The 19,190-nt window shown below is 45.9% G+C and overlaps 1 protein-coding gene across 1 annotated transcript; it reads right to left on the reverse strand.

The window, feature by feature from the left end:
• Positions 1–11,751: 11,751 nt before the first annotated feature.
• FOXL1 (forkhead box L1) lies at positions 11,752–13,997 on the reverse strand. The gene has a single exon (XM_060788261.2). It carries the CDS (start codon positions 13,627–13,629, stop codon positions 11,752–11,754), a length of 1,878 nt encoding a protein of 625 aa, XP_060644244.2. The 5' UTR covers positions 13,630–13,997.
• Positions 13,998–19,190: the final 5,193 nt, after the last annotated feature.

Genomic DNA, 19,190 nt, shown 5'->3' on the forward strand with positions numbered 1-19,190 from the left:
AGAGATATCATCAGATCTGTAAATCATCACATCCGCCAAAGTTAAGCAAGCAAATGTGGAGGGTCGACTCCACATTTTCCATGCAGGATCCAAAATACAATTTCTATGCAGAAAATGCTGGATCATTTGGCACATATTTTTGCTATCCATTTCCCCAACCATTTTTTCCCCTCCTTTAATGATATTTACACTCAGGTTGGAATCTGCATGGCATTCCAGATGTTGTTTAGTCTCATTTTACGAATTTCAAATCAATTCTTTCCCCCAAAAAAGCATGCAGGTAGAATACTTACATATGATGAGAAGAGAGAGCATAGCAACCAAATTCCTGATGAGCTTGCTTTCCGTATGCAGGGAGATTTTATTTTCAGGATTTCAGCATGTGATGTTTTTCTTCCAGTTGGCCCAAATCTGGTCCAGTTGAACTGTGTAACAATTTTTTTCTCCAGGAAACTTGCGGAAAGAAGGAAGAGGGGGAAGTCTTCTCGCTTTTAGTCTCCTCCAAGTCAAAACAACATGGCCAGCATTGGATCTTGGAGAGGCTTCACAAAACCATGAACGAAGATGTTTCTGGTGTTGAGCCAGGAACCACAGCACTGTAGCGAATGATGCAAGCTCCAGAAACTAATACAGATCCAGCCATGGGCAACACTATATGTGTTATATGTGTGTCTTGTTTAGCTAGAGGTAATATTTACACTGGGTAAGAGAGATTATTTTCCTATCAGCCTCTATTACCCTGTCTCTCTCCTTGGTAGATGAAATGAAGGTGGTTTGACCACTTCTTTCCTCTGAAATAGAGCCTCCAGCAACTGGTATTCTTCAGAGGTCTCCCACCCAAGTACCAACCAGAGGTGGCCCTGCTTAGCTTGTGAGATTGGACAGCATTGAGTTCTTATAAGGTATTTACTACTACTACTATTATTTAGACTTGAAGCAATATTGTGTATGTGAGAAACAGAGAACTAGGACCTAACTAGCCTAACAGTTTCAGATTCCATCTGATCGGTTTGTGTTTAATTCTGTTTTAATGTTTGTATATTTGTATATTTTCAACTAGCTATATCCGCCACGCATTGCTGTGGCCAACCTTCCCTCCCTCTTTCTCTTCTCCTTTCCCTCTTTCCTTCCTTTCCTTTTTTTCTTTCCCTATCTCTCATCTTTCTTCCATCCCTACCTGTTTTTTTCCTCCCTTTCTTTGCTCTTTGGTTACACCCTTCTTTCCTTCCTTCCTTCCCTATCTTTTGTTCCTTCTCTCCTTCCTTCCTTCCCTCTCTTTTTCCTTTCACTTTTTTATTTCCTTCTCTCCTTCCTTGCTTCTCTATCTTTCTTTCTTTTTTCTTTCCCTCCCTCCTTCTCTTCTTCCTTCCTTCCTTCCTTCCTTCCTTCCTTCCTTCCTTCCCTCTTTCCCTCCTTCTCTTGTTACTTCTTGACTGTCCTTTCCATTTAATATTGTATTTATATCTTACATAGAAAGAAGGAAAGGAAGAAGGAAGGAAGGAGGGACAGGAAGGAAGGAAGGAAGGAAGGAAGGAAGGAAGGAAGGAAGGAAGGAAAAAGGAAGGGAGGGAGGGAAAGAAGGGAAGGATGGAAAAGAAAGAAGGAGGGAAGGGAGGGAGGGAGGAAGGAGAAGGAGGGAAAGAAGGAAGGAAGGAAGGAAGGAAGGAAGGAAGGAAGGAAGGAAGGAAGGAGGAGGGAAAGAAAGGAGGGGGCTGAAAAAAGGAGGGAGGGAAGGAAATGAAGGAGAAGGAAATGAAGAAAGGGAAAGAAGGAGGAGAGGGAGGGAGGAAAAGAAGGAAAGGAAAAAGGAAGGAGGGACAGGAAGGAAGGGAAGGAGGGAAAGACGGAAAGGAAGGAGAAGGAAAGAAGAAAAGGAAAGAAAGGAAAGGGAGGAAAGAAGGGAAGGGAGGGAGAGAAGGAAGGCCCTTCACTCAAGCACCGTGGACCTTCCTCGCCTCCTCCTCGTCCCCCTCCCCCTCGTCCCCCTTCTCCTCCCCTTCTTCCTTGCGTGGAGCACTCAGTTGCTGTTGTGGCACTTTCCAACAGGGAAAGGATGAGGAGACCGCTCTCCTGACATAGGAGGGGAAGAGAAGGGGCTGCATGCGGCAATCCACTCGCTTGTGTGTGTGTGTGTGGCCGTGCACGTGCACCTGGCTTTAACGGCCGGCTGTTTCCCCGCGAAGAGGGGGGGGCGTGGTCATGGGACTCGGCAGACATGCAGTTTCTCCTTTGTAGATATGCAGTTTAGAAGTCCTTTCTGCTTTTTGTTTTTGTAGGGTTTTTGAGTGGAGAACATACATTGGGTTGTTAGGGACATGGTGTCCAAATTTGGTGTCAATTGCCCCAGTGGTTTCTGAGTTCTGTGAATAGCACAAACGAACATTACATTTTTATTTATATAGATTGTACAGTATATTAATGCTTTTATGTCAAGCCACTTTGAGTCCCTTTTGGGGAGATCATCATCATCATCATCATCTTGGAAGCAAAGCAGGATCAACTCTACTTACTACTTACTTCTTAAAGGGGAGCCCAGTTGCTATAGGTGACATTTCAGAGGAAGTCACCTCTGAGTATTCCTATGAAAGCCTATGAAATTCATGAGGTTGCCATAAATGTACTGGCAACTTGAAGGCATACACATACATCTCCTTCCATTCCTGTGCAGCCTGAAATTTCTACTTTTGTGGTGGATGAATTATCCGTTTCTAATGACCAGAAACGGTGTCCAAATCCTGAACTTTTGTCCACACTTACTTTTGAGTGAATCCTGTTGATCCCCAAGGGGTCTTTCTTCTGACTAAATGCAACACATCATTGCATGTCTTGTGCAATCCTTCTGGTGCCCCTTCTGCCATAACCAACCTAGCCAATGATGGGGAAAGTTGGGTTCTGCAGTCCAAGAACACCAGGAGCCAAATCAGCAGGATCTTTCAAGACAAAGTTTTAGTCTTTTTAAAATCTTATAATCTTTTGCTCATTCCCTTGGCGATCCACCCCATCCAAATCTGTGGTTTTTAACCTGTGGGCCGCTGACCACCAGTGGGCCACGAGAATGAAATGTGGTCCGTGAGCCTCCTTCCCCTTTGTTTATTTCACTTTATTTTATTTCTGCTCCTTTCGTGCTGCCTGCCATTCCTTCCCTGTCGCTGACCTGTATCAGAAACTAGAGCTGATGTGGTCTATCCAAGGCAGTTTTCTGAATCCGCACCTCAAACCAAATCTAAAGTTGACCAAAAACTGATTCATAACCCTTTTGGTAATAATGTTGGAGAGTGGTCTTGGTGAAGTGGTCCCTGGTCAAGAGGTCCCTGGTCAAGTGGTTCTTGGTCAAGTGGTCCCTGGTCAAAGTGGTCCCTGACCAAGAGGTCCCTGGTGAAAGTGCTCCCTGGTCAGTGGTCCCGGTCAAAGTGGTAGCCAGGTCATGTGGTCCCTGATCTAAGTGGTCCCTGGTCAAGTGGTCCCTGACCAAGAGTTCCCTGGTCAAGAGGTCTCTGGTCAAAATTGTCCTCAGGTCAAGTGGTTCCTGGTCAAGTGGTCCCTGGTCAAAGTGGTCCCTGATCAAATGGTTCCCAGTCAAGTGGTCCCTGGTAAAAGTGTTTCCTGGTCAAAGTGGTTCCTAGTCAAGTGGTCCCTGGTCAAGTGGTCCCTGGTCAAAGTGGTCCCTGGTCAAATGGTCCCTGGTCAAAGTGGTCCCTGATCAAGTGGTTCTTGGTCAAGTGGTCCCTGGTCAAAGTGGTCCCTGATCAAGTGTTTCCTAGACAAGTGGTCCCCGGTAAAAGTGGTTCCTAGTCAAGTGGTCCCTGGCCAAAGTGGTCCCTGGTCAAAGTGGTCCCTGATCAAGTGGTTCCTAGTCAAGTGGTCTCTGGTAAAAGTGGTTCCTGGTCAAAGTGGTTCCTAGTCAAGTGGTCCTCGGTCAAGTGGTCCCTGGTCAAAGTGGTCCCCAGGTCATGTGGTCCCTGGTCAAAGTGCTCCCTGGTCAAGAGGTCTCTGGCCAAAATTGTCCTCAGATCAAGTGGTTCCTGGTCAAGTGGCCCCTGGTCAAAGTGATCCCTGATCAAAGTGATCCCTGGTCAAAAATGGTTGGGAACTACTGAAGTAAACCCACATTGGCTCTTTTTCTACTTCCTACTCAGTTTCGTAGCTCAGATATGTTTATCTTGTTTCAATTGAATGCTTAGGGATTTAGGACAGCAAGAAACCCACACGTAGCTTTCAACAAAATATATTTTATTTGTATTGAATATAGGTTTGATCAGTTTCATAATGACAGATTTTACTAGGCATTGTTGACTAATGTACAAAAATAACCTCGCTTATTAATAGCAAGAATAAAAAAAGTTTGCCATATATGTTGAAAACTATTTCGAAGAAAGGAATCTCTCGATCTCTTGCTGCCTCTGCAAGATTTCCCTGTTACAAGCTCACCTGCCACATTCTTGTTATTGTTATTTGACTTATTCTAACAAAATCCCGTTGGAGAGATAGGGAAACATGCTGAAAAGGACAAGAAACACACGGCTATGTTTTCTGTCTAAACAGAGGCAGACTTTCTAAAAAATAACAGAAACGAAAAGCAAACAGAATTCCCTTCTGGGAATCACTTTACACACACAAAAATAACATATATATTCCTTTGTTTGCAGAAAGAAATTCAATTGCCTTTTAAAACTATTGAGGAATGTTTCTCTTTTTTACATTGAATGATTTGGTCATGGAGGCCTGGGTTTGGATCCAGACTTTGCCTTGGAATCCAGACTTTGCCTTGGAAACCCAATAGATGGGCTTGAGTCACACTCTCTCAGCCTCAAAATAAACTGCTTCCCATCTACACCATTCCATCTTCTCCAGAAGTCAGAAAGGTCTCTTCCAACTCTATGATTCTTTGATTCTAAGGACATAGAATCATAGAGTTGGAAAAGACCTGGTGGGCCATCCAATCCAACCCCATTCTGCCAAGAAGCAGGAAAATTGCATTCAAAGCAACCCCTACAGATGGCCATCCAGCTTCTGTTTCAAAGCTTCCAAAAAAGGAGCCTCCACCAGACTTGGGGCAGAGAGTTCCACTGCTGAACAGCTCTCACAGGAAGTTCTTCCTCATGTTCAGGTGGAATCTCCTTTCTTTCCTGTAGTTTGAAGCCAATATTCCATTGCATCCTAGTCTCCAAAAAACAAACCTTTTCCCTCCTCACTATGACTTTCCCTCACCTCTTGATCCCTGGCCCTCATCATGCCTCTTCTCAATCTTCCCTTCATAGAATCATAGAATCAAAGAGTTGGGACCTCATGGGCCATCCAGTCCAACCCCCTGCCAAGAAGCAGGAATATTGCATTCAAATCACCCCTGACAGATGGCCATCCAGCCTCTGTTTAAAAGCCTCCAAAGAAGGAGCCTCCGCAACACTCCGGGGCAGAGAGTTCCACTGCTGAACGGCTCACACAGTCAGGAAGTTCTTCCTCATGTTCAGATGGAATCTCCTTTCATGTAGTTTGAAGCCATTGTTCCGCGTCCTAGTCTCCAAGGAAGCAGAAAACAAGCTTGCTCCCTCCTCCCTGTGGCTTCCTCTCACATATTTATACATGGCTATCATGTCTCCTCTCAGCCTTCTCTTTTTCAGGCTAAACATGCCCAGCTCCTTAAGCCGCTCCTCATAGGGCTTGTTTTCCAGACCCTTGATCATTTTAGTTGCCCTCCTCTGGACACATTCCAGCTTGTCAATATCTCTCTTGAATTGTGGTGCCCAGAATTGGACACAATATTCCAGGTGTGGTCTAACCAAAGCGGAATAGAGGGGTAGCATTACTTCCCTAGATCTAGACCAGGGATCCTCAAACTTTTTAAACAGAGGGCCAGGTCACAGTCCCTCGAAGAAACATGAACAAATTCCTATGCACACTGCACATTTCTTATCTGTAGTGCAAAAAAACCAATTAAAAACAATGCAATAATTAAAATGAAGAACAATTTTAACAAATATAAACTTACTAGTATTTCAATGGGAAGTGTGGGCCAGCTTTTGGCTGATGAGATAGGGTTGTTATTGTTGTGTGCTTTCAAGTCATTTTAGACTTAGGTTGAGGGCCGGGTAAGTGACCTTGGAGGGCCGTATCCGGCCCTCGGGCCTTAGTTTGAGGACCCCTGATCTAGACACTACAGGTTAAACATGTCCAACTCTTTAAGCCACTCCTCATAGGGCTTGTTCTCCAGACCCTCCAGACCCTAGACTTGAAGACACATAACAACAGCAACAGCAGTAACAATAACAATTGAAATGCATGGTTTTCTTCATATCTTCAGGCAAATCCTGACTCCCATCCAGTTTTGATGGGGAGATGGCAAAAGGAAGCTTTGTTTCAGGGTTCAGAGGCCATCCAGTCAATCCTGGGTCCTGGTTCTGGGTCCTGGTTCGAGGGCAGGGAAAGAAAAGAACCTGGAGGAGAAAACTCGGAAAGAGATGGAAGAGAAATCCAATTTGGTTGAGCACTAAGACCTCCAGGCATTAAGATGTTGTTATGAATTGGGAGGTAACTAATTTGAAGCCAATGTTGACTCCTGAGGAAGCAAAATGAAGTCAGCTTCACTTACTGGGACAAAAGGAACAAGTGAGAGCAGGGAAAGGGAGGAGGAAAAGCCCTGTAGATTGTAGATCAGGCACTGGCCATCTTGGGCTCTGTAGTTTTGGACTACAACTCCCACAATTCCTAACAGCCTCAGGCCCTTTCCTTCCCCCCCCCCCAGTCACTTAAACAGCTGAGGGGGGAAAGGAAGGGGCCTGAGGCTGTTAGGAATTGTGGGAGTTGTAGTCCAAAACACCTGGAAGGCCCAAATTGGCCCATGCCTGGTGTAGATGCACACTCTTAACTCAAACTTGATAATGCTATTCCATATTGTAGTCTGTTTTGTACTCTCCCAAAGTCACCAGACACAATATATATAATTATTATATATATGATATGAGTTGGGTATTTGTTCCTCTGTATGAATATTTCGGCCCCTTCTACACTGCCATATAATCCAGTTCAAAGCAGATAATAATGTGGATGATAATCTGGATCATATGACAGAGTAGGCAGGATCTTTGGCTGGATCTACACTGCCACATAATCCAGGATATCAAAGCCGATCATCCACATTATTATCTGCTTTGCATTGGATTATATGACAGTGTCATATAATCCAATTCAAAGCAAATAATGTGGATTATCTGCTAATCTGGATTATCTATCTAACAGAGTAGAAAAGGTCTTTGGCTGGATCTACACTGCCATACAATCCAGGTAATCAAAACAGATAATCCATATTATTATTATTATTATTATTATTATTATTACCTGACTTTATCTCCCCAAAGGGGACTCAAAGCAGCTTTGAACTGGATTATATGAGGCCCCTTCTACACTGCCGTACAAAACCCAGATTATCTGCCTCGAATTGGATTATATGGCAGTGTAGATTTATATAATCCAATATATAATCCAATTCATATCAGATAATCTGGATTACTTGCTTGGCCATATAATCCAGTTCTAAAAAGATAATCTGGATTTTATATAGCAGTGTAGATCTAGCCTTTGGGGTTTGATTATCGTATTTCACAGAGAACCAGTTTTGTAAATAGGAAGCACTCATGACAACAAAATGGCTTGTTGGTTGCTGTGAGTTTTCTGGGCTGTATGGCCAATTTCCAGTAGCATTTTCTCCTGACGTTCTGCTGCATCTGTGACCAATGGCATCTTCGGAGGTTTGTGAGGTTTGTTGGAAACAGGCAAGTGTGTGTGTGGGGGGGGGGGGAGGTGTTTGTGTGTATGAATGTGGAATAATGTTCAGGGTAGAAGAAAGAACCCTTGTCTGTTTGAAGCAAGTTGCTATTGGCCAGCTTGATTGGCATTGAAAAGCCTTGCAGCTTCAAAGTCAATCAGTGAAGGTATCTGCATAGACGTCTTTTGGAAATGTGGCAAGGGAAGTGTATATATACCTGTGGAATAATGTTCAGGGTGGGAAAAAGAACCCTTGTCTCTTTGAAGCAGTTGGCCAGTTTGATTGTCACTGAAAAGCCTTGCAGCTTCATAGACTATAATAGACTATAATCTATTTTATTGAACTTTACAGCAGTTTACAGCATGTCTAATATTTACGGTTTTAACTTGGTTTGAACTCTTATATTGGATGTTTTATTGGCTGTGAGCCACCTTGGGCCCTTGAGCGCAGAAAGCCGGGATAGAAATTTCTTAAATAAATAAATAATGCCTGGCTGTTGCTGCCTGGAGGCATCCTTTGTTTGGGAGGTCCTTGCTGGCTTTTTACCACAGTCCTATTATTTAATTGTTTTCTGACTTTCGTATTGCTCTTTTTAAACTGTTTAGTGTGGGTAGATGTTGGCTTTTAATATCATTCACAGGGAAACCAAGATGCTTGTTTATAAAGCTATTGTCCTTCCAACCCTGCTATATGCCTGCAAAACGTGGACTGTCTACAAACATCACATGCAACTCCTAGAACGATTCCATCAGCGCTGCCTCCGGAAAATCCTGCAAATCTCTTGGGAAGACAAGCAGACAATTGTCAGTGTGCTGGAAGAAGCAAAGACCACCAGCACTGAAGAGATGGTCCTCCGCCATCAACTCCGCTGGACCAGCCACGTTGTCTGGATGCCCGACCACTGTCTCCCAAAGCAGTTGCTCTATTCCGAACTCAAGAATGGAAAATGGAATGTTGGAGGACAGGAAAAGATGGGCTCAAAGCCAACCTTAAAATCTCTGGCATAGACACTGAGAACTGGGGAGCCCGGGCCCTTGAGCGCTCCAGCTGGAGGTCAGCTGTGACCAGCAGTGCTGCAGAATTTGAAGAGGCACGAATAGAGGGCGAAAGAGAGAAACATGCCAAGAGGAAGGCATGTCAAGTCAACCCCGACCAGGACCACCTTCCACCTGGAAACCAATGCCCTCACTGCGGGAGACGATGCAGATCAAAAATAGGGCTCCATAGTCACATACACACCCACCCTAGAGGATTGTCCTACTCGGTCATAGAATCATAGAATCAAAGAGTATGGAAGAGACCTCATGGGCCATCCAGTCCAACCCCCTGCCAAGAAGCAGGAACATTGCACTCAAATCACCCCTGACAGATGGCCATCCAGTCCCTATTTAAAAGCTTCCAAAGAAGGAGCCTCCACCACACTCCGGGGCAGAGAGTTCCACTGCTGAACGGCTCTCACAGTCAGGAAGTTCTTCCTCATGTTCAGATGGAATCTCCTCTCTTGTAGTTTGAACCCATTGTTCCGCGTCCCAGTCTCCAAGGAAGCAGAAAACAAGCTTGCTCCCTCCTCCCTGTGGCTTCCTCTCACATATTTATACATGGCTATCATATCTCCTCTCAGCCTTCTCTTCTTCAGGCTAAACATGCCCAGTTCCTTAAGCCACTCCTCATAGGGCTTGTTCTCCAGACCCTTGATCATTTTATCATTTATTGGTCAATGAGGGATTGCCTAAGTAAGTTGTATTGTTGTATGTTGTATTGTTTGATTATGATTTTTAAATGATTGAATTGCTGTTGTGTTTTTATGTGTTTTATTAAGTTATGTATGTATGTATTTATTTGTTGGCATTGAATACTTGCCTTTTATGATGTTATCTGCTCCGAGTCCCCTATGGGGAGATGGGGTGGGATATAAATAAAGTTTGTTGTCGTTGTTGTTGTTGTTGTTAACCATCTTGAGTCCCCATGGGGAGAAAGGCGGAATATAAATAAAGATAACAACAACAACAACAACAACAACAACCACACTTGCTTCAAACAGACAGGGTTCTTTGTCCCACCCTAGACATTATTCAATAGGTATATATGTTGAAAATGACAACTTTCTTCAAACCTTCTCTAGTAATATTTATCTCATTGTTGTTGTTGTTGTTGTTGTTCGCCACCTTGAGTCCCCACCCTAGACATTATTCCATAGGTATATATGTTGGAAATGACAACCTTCTTCAAGCCTTCTCTAATAATGTTTATCTACAATCCTGTTGCGTACTGTTTCCTGTATATATGTTCTGGTTTGCAGCTTCCTTTACTCTATGGTTCCTGAGAAGTTATAAAAGGAGCTGCAGACCACATACTCTTCCTCTCTCTCCTTTTGACTATGTGACCTGTTGAGAGCTGTTTTGTTACAAGAGAGATGTCCTAGCCAGATGACACAGAGAATTATCTCAAACATATCTGAAACTGGAATGATAAGTTGTGTACCTGTGTACGCTCGACACATGAAGACTGTGAGTAAACCAAATATGTGATTTTTATCCAAGCCTACTTCATGTTTGTCTCTTGTGTGCATGATATGAAACAAGCTATTTTATGGGAGAGTAGATATATTTTGGGCCCTGAAGAACACTTCTGAAGCAGTGCTGTTTTTATGCACCAGCCAGAAAAAAATTCAGGTGGGAGTTTGAAAATTTCGGGGGGAGTTGAAAATTTCAGGGGGGGGTTGAAACCTGCCTCCTAGCTCACACTGAAGCAAAGAGCACAGCTGCAGGGGGCAGAGCAGCCTTCAATAGCCTGCAGCTCCACCCCTGTCAACCACCTCCACCAAGTCTAGCCTCCTTAATGAAAGCATTCAACACCTTCCCCAACTTGGTTGCTTTGCTACATCGGCTATTGCCAGGGCCATAGCCAGAAAAAAAATTCGGGGAGGATTGAAAATTTCGGGGGGGGGGGGGGGTAGGGTCACGCTGAAGCAAAGAGTACAGCAGGGGGCAGAGCAGCCTTCAATAGCCTGCAGCTCCGCCCTGGTCAACCACCTCCACCAAGTCTGGCCTCCTTAATGAGAGCATTCTAACCCCCCCCCCCCCAACTTGGTTGCTTCGCTACATCGGCTATTGTTGCAAGTAATGACAGTGTGGATAAATTGTCAATATTTGCTTGAGATACTGCTTGCAGTTCTGGAGGGACTCTTAATTTTTTGCGTCTCATAGACTTAGCATGGGGATTTAGCATGGGAGGAGGGAGCAAGCTTGTTTTCTGCTTCCTTGGAGACTAGGACGCAAAACAATGGCTTCAAACTACAAGAGAGGAGATTCCATCTGAACATGAGGAAGAACTTCCTGACTGTGAGAGCTGTTCAGCAGTGGAACTCTCTGCCCCGGAGTGTGGTGGAGGCTCCTTCTTTGGAAGCTTTTAAACAGAGGCTTGGCAGATGGATGGCCATCTGCCAAGAAGCAATATTCCTGCTTCTTGGCAGGGGGTTGGACTGGATGGCCCATGAGGTCTCTTCCAACTCTTTGATTCTATGATTCTATGATTTGGTTAACCAGTTAAAATTCATGAATAAACCAAGAGGTTTTTTTAACCTGAAAAATTGGGTGGGGGGGGGGGGTTAAATCCTAACCTTCCCCCTGGCTACAGGCCTGCATACATATACCCTACACTTGCTTCACTGCCAGCAAAACCTCTGGAAATGCCAGTAGCCACAGATGCAGGCGAAAGGTCAGGAGAGGATGCTTCTGGAATATGGCCATAGAGCCTGGGAAACTCACAGCCACCTCAATGCTTCCGGCCATGAAAAGCCTTAGATAACACCAAAAGGTTTTGGAGCCCTAAGTCTAAAAGAGGCATGGGCAACCAGGTTTGGGAATTCAAGAGTTGGAGTGCAAAACCCCTGGAAGAGGGGGAGGGCGAAGTTGGACCTGGCCTGGGCTAGTGCCCCCCCCCCTTCCCGGCAGCATCCCACCTGTGGGAGGCCTCCCACCTGCCCTCCATGATCAGGGGAAGTGCGGCGCGGGCTCGGGGAGGCGGAGCGGCAGGTAGGAGAGGAAGGGCAGGGCGCCCAGTTGGCCGAAGGCGCCCGGGAGGCCGAGGGGCGAGTCGAGGAGCAGGAGGGGCGCCGGGCGGGACTCGGCCAAAGGCCAGGACCACGAGGTCTTGGGGCCCGCGGGGCCCGGCCGGCGGCGGAGCGCTCTCTCCGACAGGATGCTTTCGATGCTGAAGCTTGGCGGCGCCTTGGCAGGTGAGGCAGGGAGGGATCTTCCCACCTCTCCGCCACCACCCGAGCCTTGGAGACTACCTTCTTGGAGACCCGACTTTGGGAGAGCCGATCCTTGAAGGCCGGGTCTTTGGAGACTTCCTTCTTGGAAGGCCGATTTCGGGAGACCCGATTCCTGGAGGAGAGACCCTTGGAGACCCGATTCCTGGAGGAGAGGCCCTTGGAGACCCGATTTCTGGAGGAGAGGCCCTTGAAGAACCGATTTCTGGAGGAGAGACCCTTGAAGACCCGATTCCTGGAGGAGAGGCCCTTGGAGACCTGATTCCTGGAGGAGAGGCCCTTGGAGACCTGATTCCTGGAGGAGAGGCCCTTGAAGACTCGGTTCCTGGAGGAGAGGCCCGTGGAGACCCGATTTCTGGAGGAGAGACCCTTGGAGACCCGATTCCTGAAGGAGAGACTCTTGGAGACCTGATTCCTGGAGGAGAGGCCCTTGGAGACCCGCTTCCTGGAGGCCGGCATCTTGGAGACCCGTTTCTTTGACAGCCGCTCTTTGGAGACTTCCTTCTTGGAGGCCCGACTTTGGGAGAGCCGATCCTTGGAGAGCCGACTCTTGGAGGCCGGGTCTTTGGAGACTTATTTCTTGGAGGCCCGTCTTTGAGAGACCCGATTCCTGGAGGAGACCCGTTTCTTTGACAGCCGCTCTTTGGAGGCTTCCTTCTTGGAAGGTCGACTTTGGGAGACCCGATTCCTGGAGGTGCGGTCCCGCTTGGAGGGCCGACCCTTGCAAGGTTGAGTCTTGGAAACCGATGAATCCTTGAGTGCAGGATTCTTGGAGAGACGACCCTTTGAGGCCGGATCTTTGGAGGCTCCATTCCTGGAGGGGCGACTTTGGGAGAGCTTCTTCCTGGAGGCTGGGCTCTTTTTTGAGATGCGCTCCTTGGAAGCTCCATTCTTGGAGTCCTGACTTTGGGAGAGCCGTCATTTGGAGGGCCGATCTCCCTTGGAGAGATGCTTGGAGACCCTCTCCTTGGAGACTCCCTTCTTGGGTGGCTGGCCCTTGCAAGCCCGATTCGTGAAGGCCAGATCCTTGGAGAGACGATTCTTGCGCTCCAGCTCCTTGGGGTGCGCCTGGGCTCATGCTAGGAGCCTCCTTTCCCTCTTCTTCTTCTTCTTCCTCCTCTTCTTCCTGCTCCTCTCTTGCTGCCTCTTCCTCGGGCGGCAGGGCTTCCTTCCGGGCCCCCTCGGGGGTCTTGGGCCTCCTCTTCCTCCTCCGGTAGTTGCCCCGCTCGAACATGTCCGTGCAGCGGGGGTCGAGGGTCCAGTAGCTGCCTTTCCCGGGCCGGCCTTTCTCGCGGGGCACTTTCACGAAGCAGGCGTTGAGCGACAGGTTGTGCCGGATGGAGTTCTGCCAGCCTTGCTTGTTCTCCCGGTAGAAGGGGAAGCGGTCCAGGATGAACTGGTAGATGCCGCTCAGGGTGACCTTCCTGCCGGGGGCGGCTTGGATAGCCATGGCGATGAGAGCGATGTAGCTATAGGGAGGCTTCTGGGGCGGATCCGGCCGGCTGAGCGAGAAAGGGAAGCCCAGCAAAGCGCCCCGTAGCCTCTCGGCCCCATAGAGCAGCAGAGGGGGAGAGGCACCGCTGTAAAGCTGGCTCATTTCCCTTCCGAACGGACCCCGTTTCGAGCCCGGGTTCGGTCCGGTTTGGGGGGCAGAGGCTCCCAAAGGGGGCGCCCCTCCCGTCCACCTCCTCTGACGCACAGGATCTCCTTTCGGCTGCTTCTCCTTCTCTCTTTCTCTCACTCTTTCTCTCTCTTTTCCCAAACGAAAGGGGAGGAAGAAAGGAAGAAACGAGGAAAGAGGAGGAGGAGGAAAGGGGGAAGGCGAGTGTGCAATAATTGTGGTACGTCCGCGATGCTGTGTTGACTTAGCGCTGGAAAATAAATGGTCTCCGATAAACAAGCCCTCTCTCGCTTTCGCAGCCCACCCACATTAATTAAAAATTCTCCCCATTGCCCCCTTCGTCTTCTTCTTCTTCTCCTTCTTCGCCCCCAGCCCCCCCCCCCCCTTTTTTTTCCCTTCCTTTCTCTCCAAACCCCAAAGCCACACAGAGCCCGGCTTCTCCTTCTCCTCCTCCTCCTCCTCCTCCCTTTGTTTATAGCATTAGAGCTGTTGATAAGTCTGCCCACCCAAGTCGAATCAAGCTGTGTTTATTTGGAAAAAAAATTTCCGGGCACCCAATCTATAAACGCAGGGATCTGATGTTTGAAATCTCACGTCCAAAGACCGCCTCTCCCCTCCCTCTCTCCCTCCTCCCCTTCTCCCAACAAGCCCTTTGGAAGAGCAGGCAAGCGCCAAACCCGGCTTTTATCGCGCTTTCAGACCCTTACAAGGGGTCCACTCGCCTCCCCTCGAACCCTAGAGTCGGTGGCTCCAGCAAAGGCTTCCACTGAACCCTTAGAGCACTCCACAGAGCTCAGTCTAAAGGGGGAAAGAAGGGGCTGGAAGGAGACAGGAGCTGGTTCAGCAAGGAGGAGATACACTTGGGATGGAGCTACACTGCCAGAGAATACTAATACTAATACTACTAATACTAATAGCAGGGGCGGCTCAACCCATTACGCAAAGTAAGCATTTGCAGCATAGTTGATTTTGCCCAGGGGGGCTCTTGAGGCGCTCTTGGGGGGAAAATAGACCTTGACATATGCGAGTTGTAGTTATTGGGATGTAGAGCATTCTGAACTCCACCAATGATGGAATTGAACCAAACATGGCACACAGAACTCCCACGACAACAGAAAATATATATCAGAGATTGGTTGGGGGGGGGGGGTATTGTTTGCTTACCGTTGAAAATTACCTAGGGCCGCCTCTGACTAATAGTAATACTAATACTACTACTAATACTACTAATGATAATCTATATAAATAAAAATGTAATGTTCGTTTGTGGGATTAAGAGAACTCAGAAACCACTGGGGGAATTGACACCAAATTTGGACAGCATACACCTAACAACCCAATGTACGTCCTTCACTAAAAAAATGATTTTGTCATTCGGAAGTTGTAGTTGCTGGGATTTATAGTTCACCTACAATCACAGAGCATTCTGAACTCCACCAATGATGGAATTGAACCAAACTTGGCACACAGTTCTCCCATGACCAACAGAAAATACTGGAAGGGTTTGGTGGGCAGTGTCCTTTGGTTTTGGAGTTGTAGTTCACCTATATCCAGAGATCACTGTGGACTCAAACAATGATGGATCTGGACCAAACTCTAAATGAATACTCAATATGCCCAAATGTGAACACTGGTGGAGTTTGGGGAAAATGGAATCTTGACATTTAGGAGTTGTAGTTGCTGGGATTTATAGTTCACCTACAATCACAGAGCATTCTGAATCCCACCAACGAAAGAATTGGATGAAACCTCCCACACAGAACACCCATGTGGGCCACAGCAATGCGTGGCAGGGGACGGCTAGTAATATGGATGTGGCTCACAAATGGAACTTTGAAAAAGGAGAAGGAGGGCCTGATTCTGGCAGCCCAAGAACAAGCCATTAGAACAAATGCCATTGAAAAGTCGACAACAGATCCCAAATGCAGACTTTGCAAGGAAGCAGATGAAACAATAGATCACATCCTCAGCTGCTGCAGGAAGATCAAGCAGACAGACTACAAGCAGAGGCATAACAGATGATTGCTCAGATGATCCATTGGAACCTGTGCCACAAAGACCTGCCTGCGATAAAGAACTGGTGGAATCACAAGCCGGAAAAGGTTACTGAAAATGAACAGGTCAAACTACTCTGGGACTTCCAAATTCAGACTGACAGAGTATTGGAGCACAAGACTCCTGACCTCATGATCATGTTAAAACAGAGTGTGGATTGTAGATGTGGTAGATGTTGCAATCCAGGTGACAGCAGGATTGAAGAGAAACCACTGGAAAAGCTGACACGATATGAGGATTTAAAGATCGAACTGCAAAGACTCTGGCACAAGCTAGTCAAGGGGGTCCCAGTGGTGATTGGCACACTGGGTGCGGTGCCTCAAGACCTTGGCCTGCACTTAAACACAATCTGTGCTGCATTTGCCAGCTGCAAAAGGCCACCCTACTGGGATCTGCAGATACATCACACAGTCCTAGACACTTGGGAAGGGTATGTGTGATTGAATACAAAAGTCAGCAGAGTGATCTTGTTTACTGTGAACTCATCTTGTGTTTCTAATAATAATAATAATAATAATAATAATAATAATAATAATAATACAACATTGATGGAAGTCAGTAGTAGAAAACTGCTTCAAGTGCAAAACACAAAGACTGTATAATATAAAAATACAATGCAGAGCAGAAGAGAATGCTGGCCAAAGTAGGTTCTTCATGGACAGTTCCTGGGAAAAATTGAGAGCAAAATGGACAAAGAAAAAACATGGATATGTACCACAAATGGAACAAGCCACTAGAGCCAAGGCCATCCAAGCTAGAATTGAAAAGTGGAGGACAGATCCCAAGTTTAGATTCTGCAAGGAAGCAGAGGAAACGATGGATCACATCCTCAGCAGCTGAAAGAAGATCAGCAGAGGGACTACAAGCAGAGGCACAACACCCTCGCTCAGATGAGCCACTAAAACTTGTGCCACAAACACCATCTTCCTGTGACAAAGAACTGGTGGGATCACAAGCCTGAAAAAGTTACAGAAAATGAACACGTCAAACTACTCTAGGACTTCTGAATTCAGATTGACAGAGTTTTGGAGAACAAGACTTCTGACCTCAACATCATGGGGGGAAACAAAGTATGGATTGTCGATTGTACAACAGCAGGATTGAGAGAAATGACTGGAAAAGCTTACATACAAGGGTTTAAAGGTTGAACTGCAAAGACTCTGGCACAAGACAGTCAAGGGGGTCCCAGTGGGGATTGGCACACTGGGTGCAGTGCCTAAAGACCTTGACCTGCACTTAAAAACATTCACTCTCAGCTGCAAAAGGCCACCGGACTGGCCCTCTAGAAGCCTTCTAAGGATTTCACCAAACTATGAATCCCAGGATAATAATAATAATAATCACTTATTTTATACCCACCATCTCCCCAATGGTCTCGGGGCAGCTTGCAAGGGGACAGGCCCAATAACATACAGATTAAAACACACACAATAAAATAAAATTAAAATAAAATCATCCACGACATCAGAGAAACATTACAATCACAGAATGGACCCATGGCAGTTAGTACATAGACTCTGGCAAGCCCTAATGCTGCCTCTTTCTGGACAGGACCCAAAGCAAGAGTGGGATTCACATGCATCGCACCCCAGGCAAGAACTTGCCTCGACATCAGGAGTTGATTTGCAATAAATCTGAGCAAAACCTGGCTGAAATCAGTGGGAACCTGCGTCTGGTTTTCCTTAAACCATCCTGTTCATGCAAATATGAAACCTGTGTGTGGCATAGAATGCAGACAGGCTGTTTCCTTATTGTGATCCGATTTGCACTGGCAACATTCACACGTGACAAAAAAAGGTGAAAGAAATTGATTCTTCCTTCTTTCCTTCTTTCCTTCCTTCTCTCCTTCCTTCCTTTTTTCCTTCTTTCCTTTATTCCTCTCTCTTTCCTTCCATTTTCCTTCTTTCCTTCTTTCATGTTTTCCTTTCTTCTTTCCTTCCTTCCTTTCTTCTTTCCTTCTTTCATGTTTTCCTTCTTTCTTTCTTTCCTTCTTTCCTTCTTTCATGTTTTCCTTTCTTCTTTCCTTCCACCCTTTCTTCTTTCCTTCTTTCATGTTTTCCTTCTTTCTTTCCTTCCTTCCTTCTTTCATGTTTTCCTTTCTTCTTTCCTTTCTTCTTTCCTTCATCCCTTCTTTCCTTCCTTCTTTCCTTCTTTCATGTTTTCTTCTTTCCTTCCTTCTTTCCTTCATCCCTTCCTTCCTTTCTTCTTCCCTTCTTTCATGATTACCTTCTTTCATGATTACCTTTCATGATTACCTTCCTTCCTTTCTTCCTTCTTTCCTTCCTTCCTTCTTTCCTTCTTTCCTTCCTTCCTTCCTTCCCTCCTTCCTTCTTTCCTTCTTTTATGTTTTCCTTTATCTTTCCTTCCTTCTTTCCTTCATCCCTTCCTTCCTTTCTTCTTCCCTTCTTTCATGATTTCCTTCTTTCTTTCCTTCCTTTCTTTCTTCCTTCCTTCTTTTTTCTTTCTTTCCTTCCTTTCTTCTTTCCTTCCTTCCTTCTTTCCTTCCTTCCATCTTTCCTTCCCTCTCTCCCTCCCTCCTTCTTTCCTTCTTTCCTTCTTTCATGTTTTCCTTTCTTCTTTCCTTCCTTCTTTCCTTCATCCCTCTCTTCCTTTCTTCTTCCCTTCTTTCATGTTTTCCTTCCTTCCTTCCTTCCTTCCTTCCTTCCTTCCTTCTTTCTTTCTTTCCTTCCTTTCTTCCTTCTTTTCTTCTTTCTTTCTTTCCTTCCTTCCTTCCTTCCTCCCTCCCTTCCTTCCTTAGAATCATAGAATCAAAGAGTTGGAAGAGACCTCATTGGCCATCCAGTCCAACCCCCTGCCAAGAAGCAGGAATATTGCATTCAAATCACCCCTGACAGACAAATCAAAACTTTCCAATGCAAAAACAGCCTGGCATCTGGGTTGTGTCAACTATAAACATGTTGAACACCAAATTAAAAAGTAGGAAATAACCTATTTTAAATGGAACATTATTGATTCTATCTGCTAAACTAATATGTATATTCTGATCTCAAAGTTGAGTGTCATTTGGAAACCTATCTGACTTGCTGAAGGTTTGAAGGCATTTTCAGCATGAGTTTATTTCTAGAGTAAGCAGAACTTAGAAAAGTTGTGAGTTTTGTAATAGAACTTTTGACATTTCCTTGGCCAAAGCATTGATTTCTAAATGTACATCTTTAAACCAAGAGCAATGGGTAGCTTCCATATCAAGGAGGCAGAAAACCCATCTTTGGTTTGAATGTGGACATTATTGGTGCTCTCCAAGGTGCTGAAGCTATTTGGTCAACCACTTGGACAGCTCCAGAGTGGATTCACTGTTAGCATGGAAACTCTCCATCACTGCAAATGTTGCAAATGGCCTTTTAAGAGTAATGTGACTTCTAGTCATTCCAACTGATGGCAACCCATAACAATAATAATAATAATAATAATAATAATAATAATGTAATATCTGTGGTCATCATGTGGTCTTATACAGTTCTTAA

This window comes from Anolis sagrei, chromosome 8 (genome assembly GCF_037176765.1).
Source record: "Anolis sagrei isolate rAnoSag1 chromosome 8, rAnoSag1.mat, whole genome shotgun sequence".
Lineage (NCBI taxonomy): Eukaryota > Metazoa > Chordata > Lepidosauria > Squamata > Dactyloidae > Anolis > Anolis sagrei.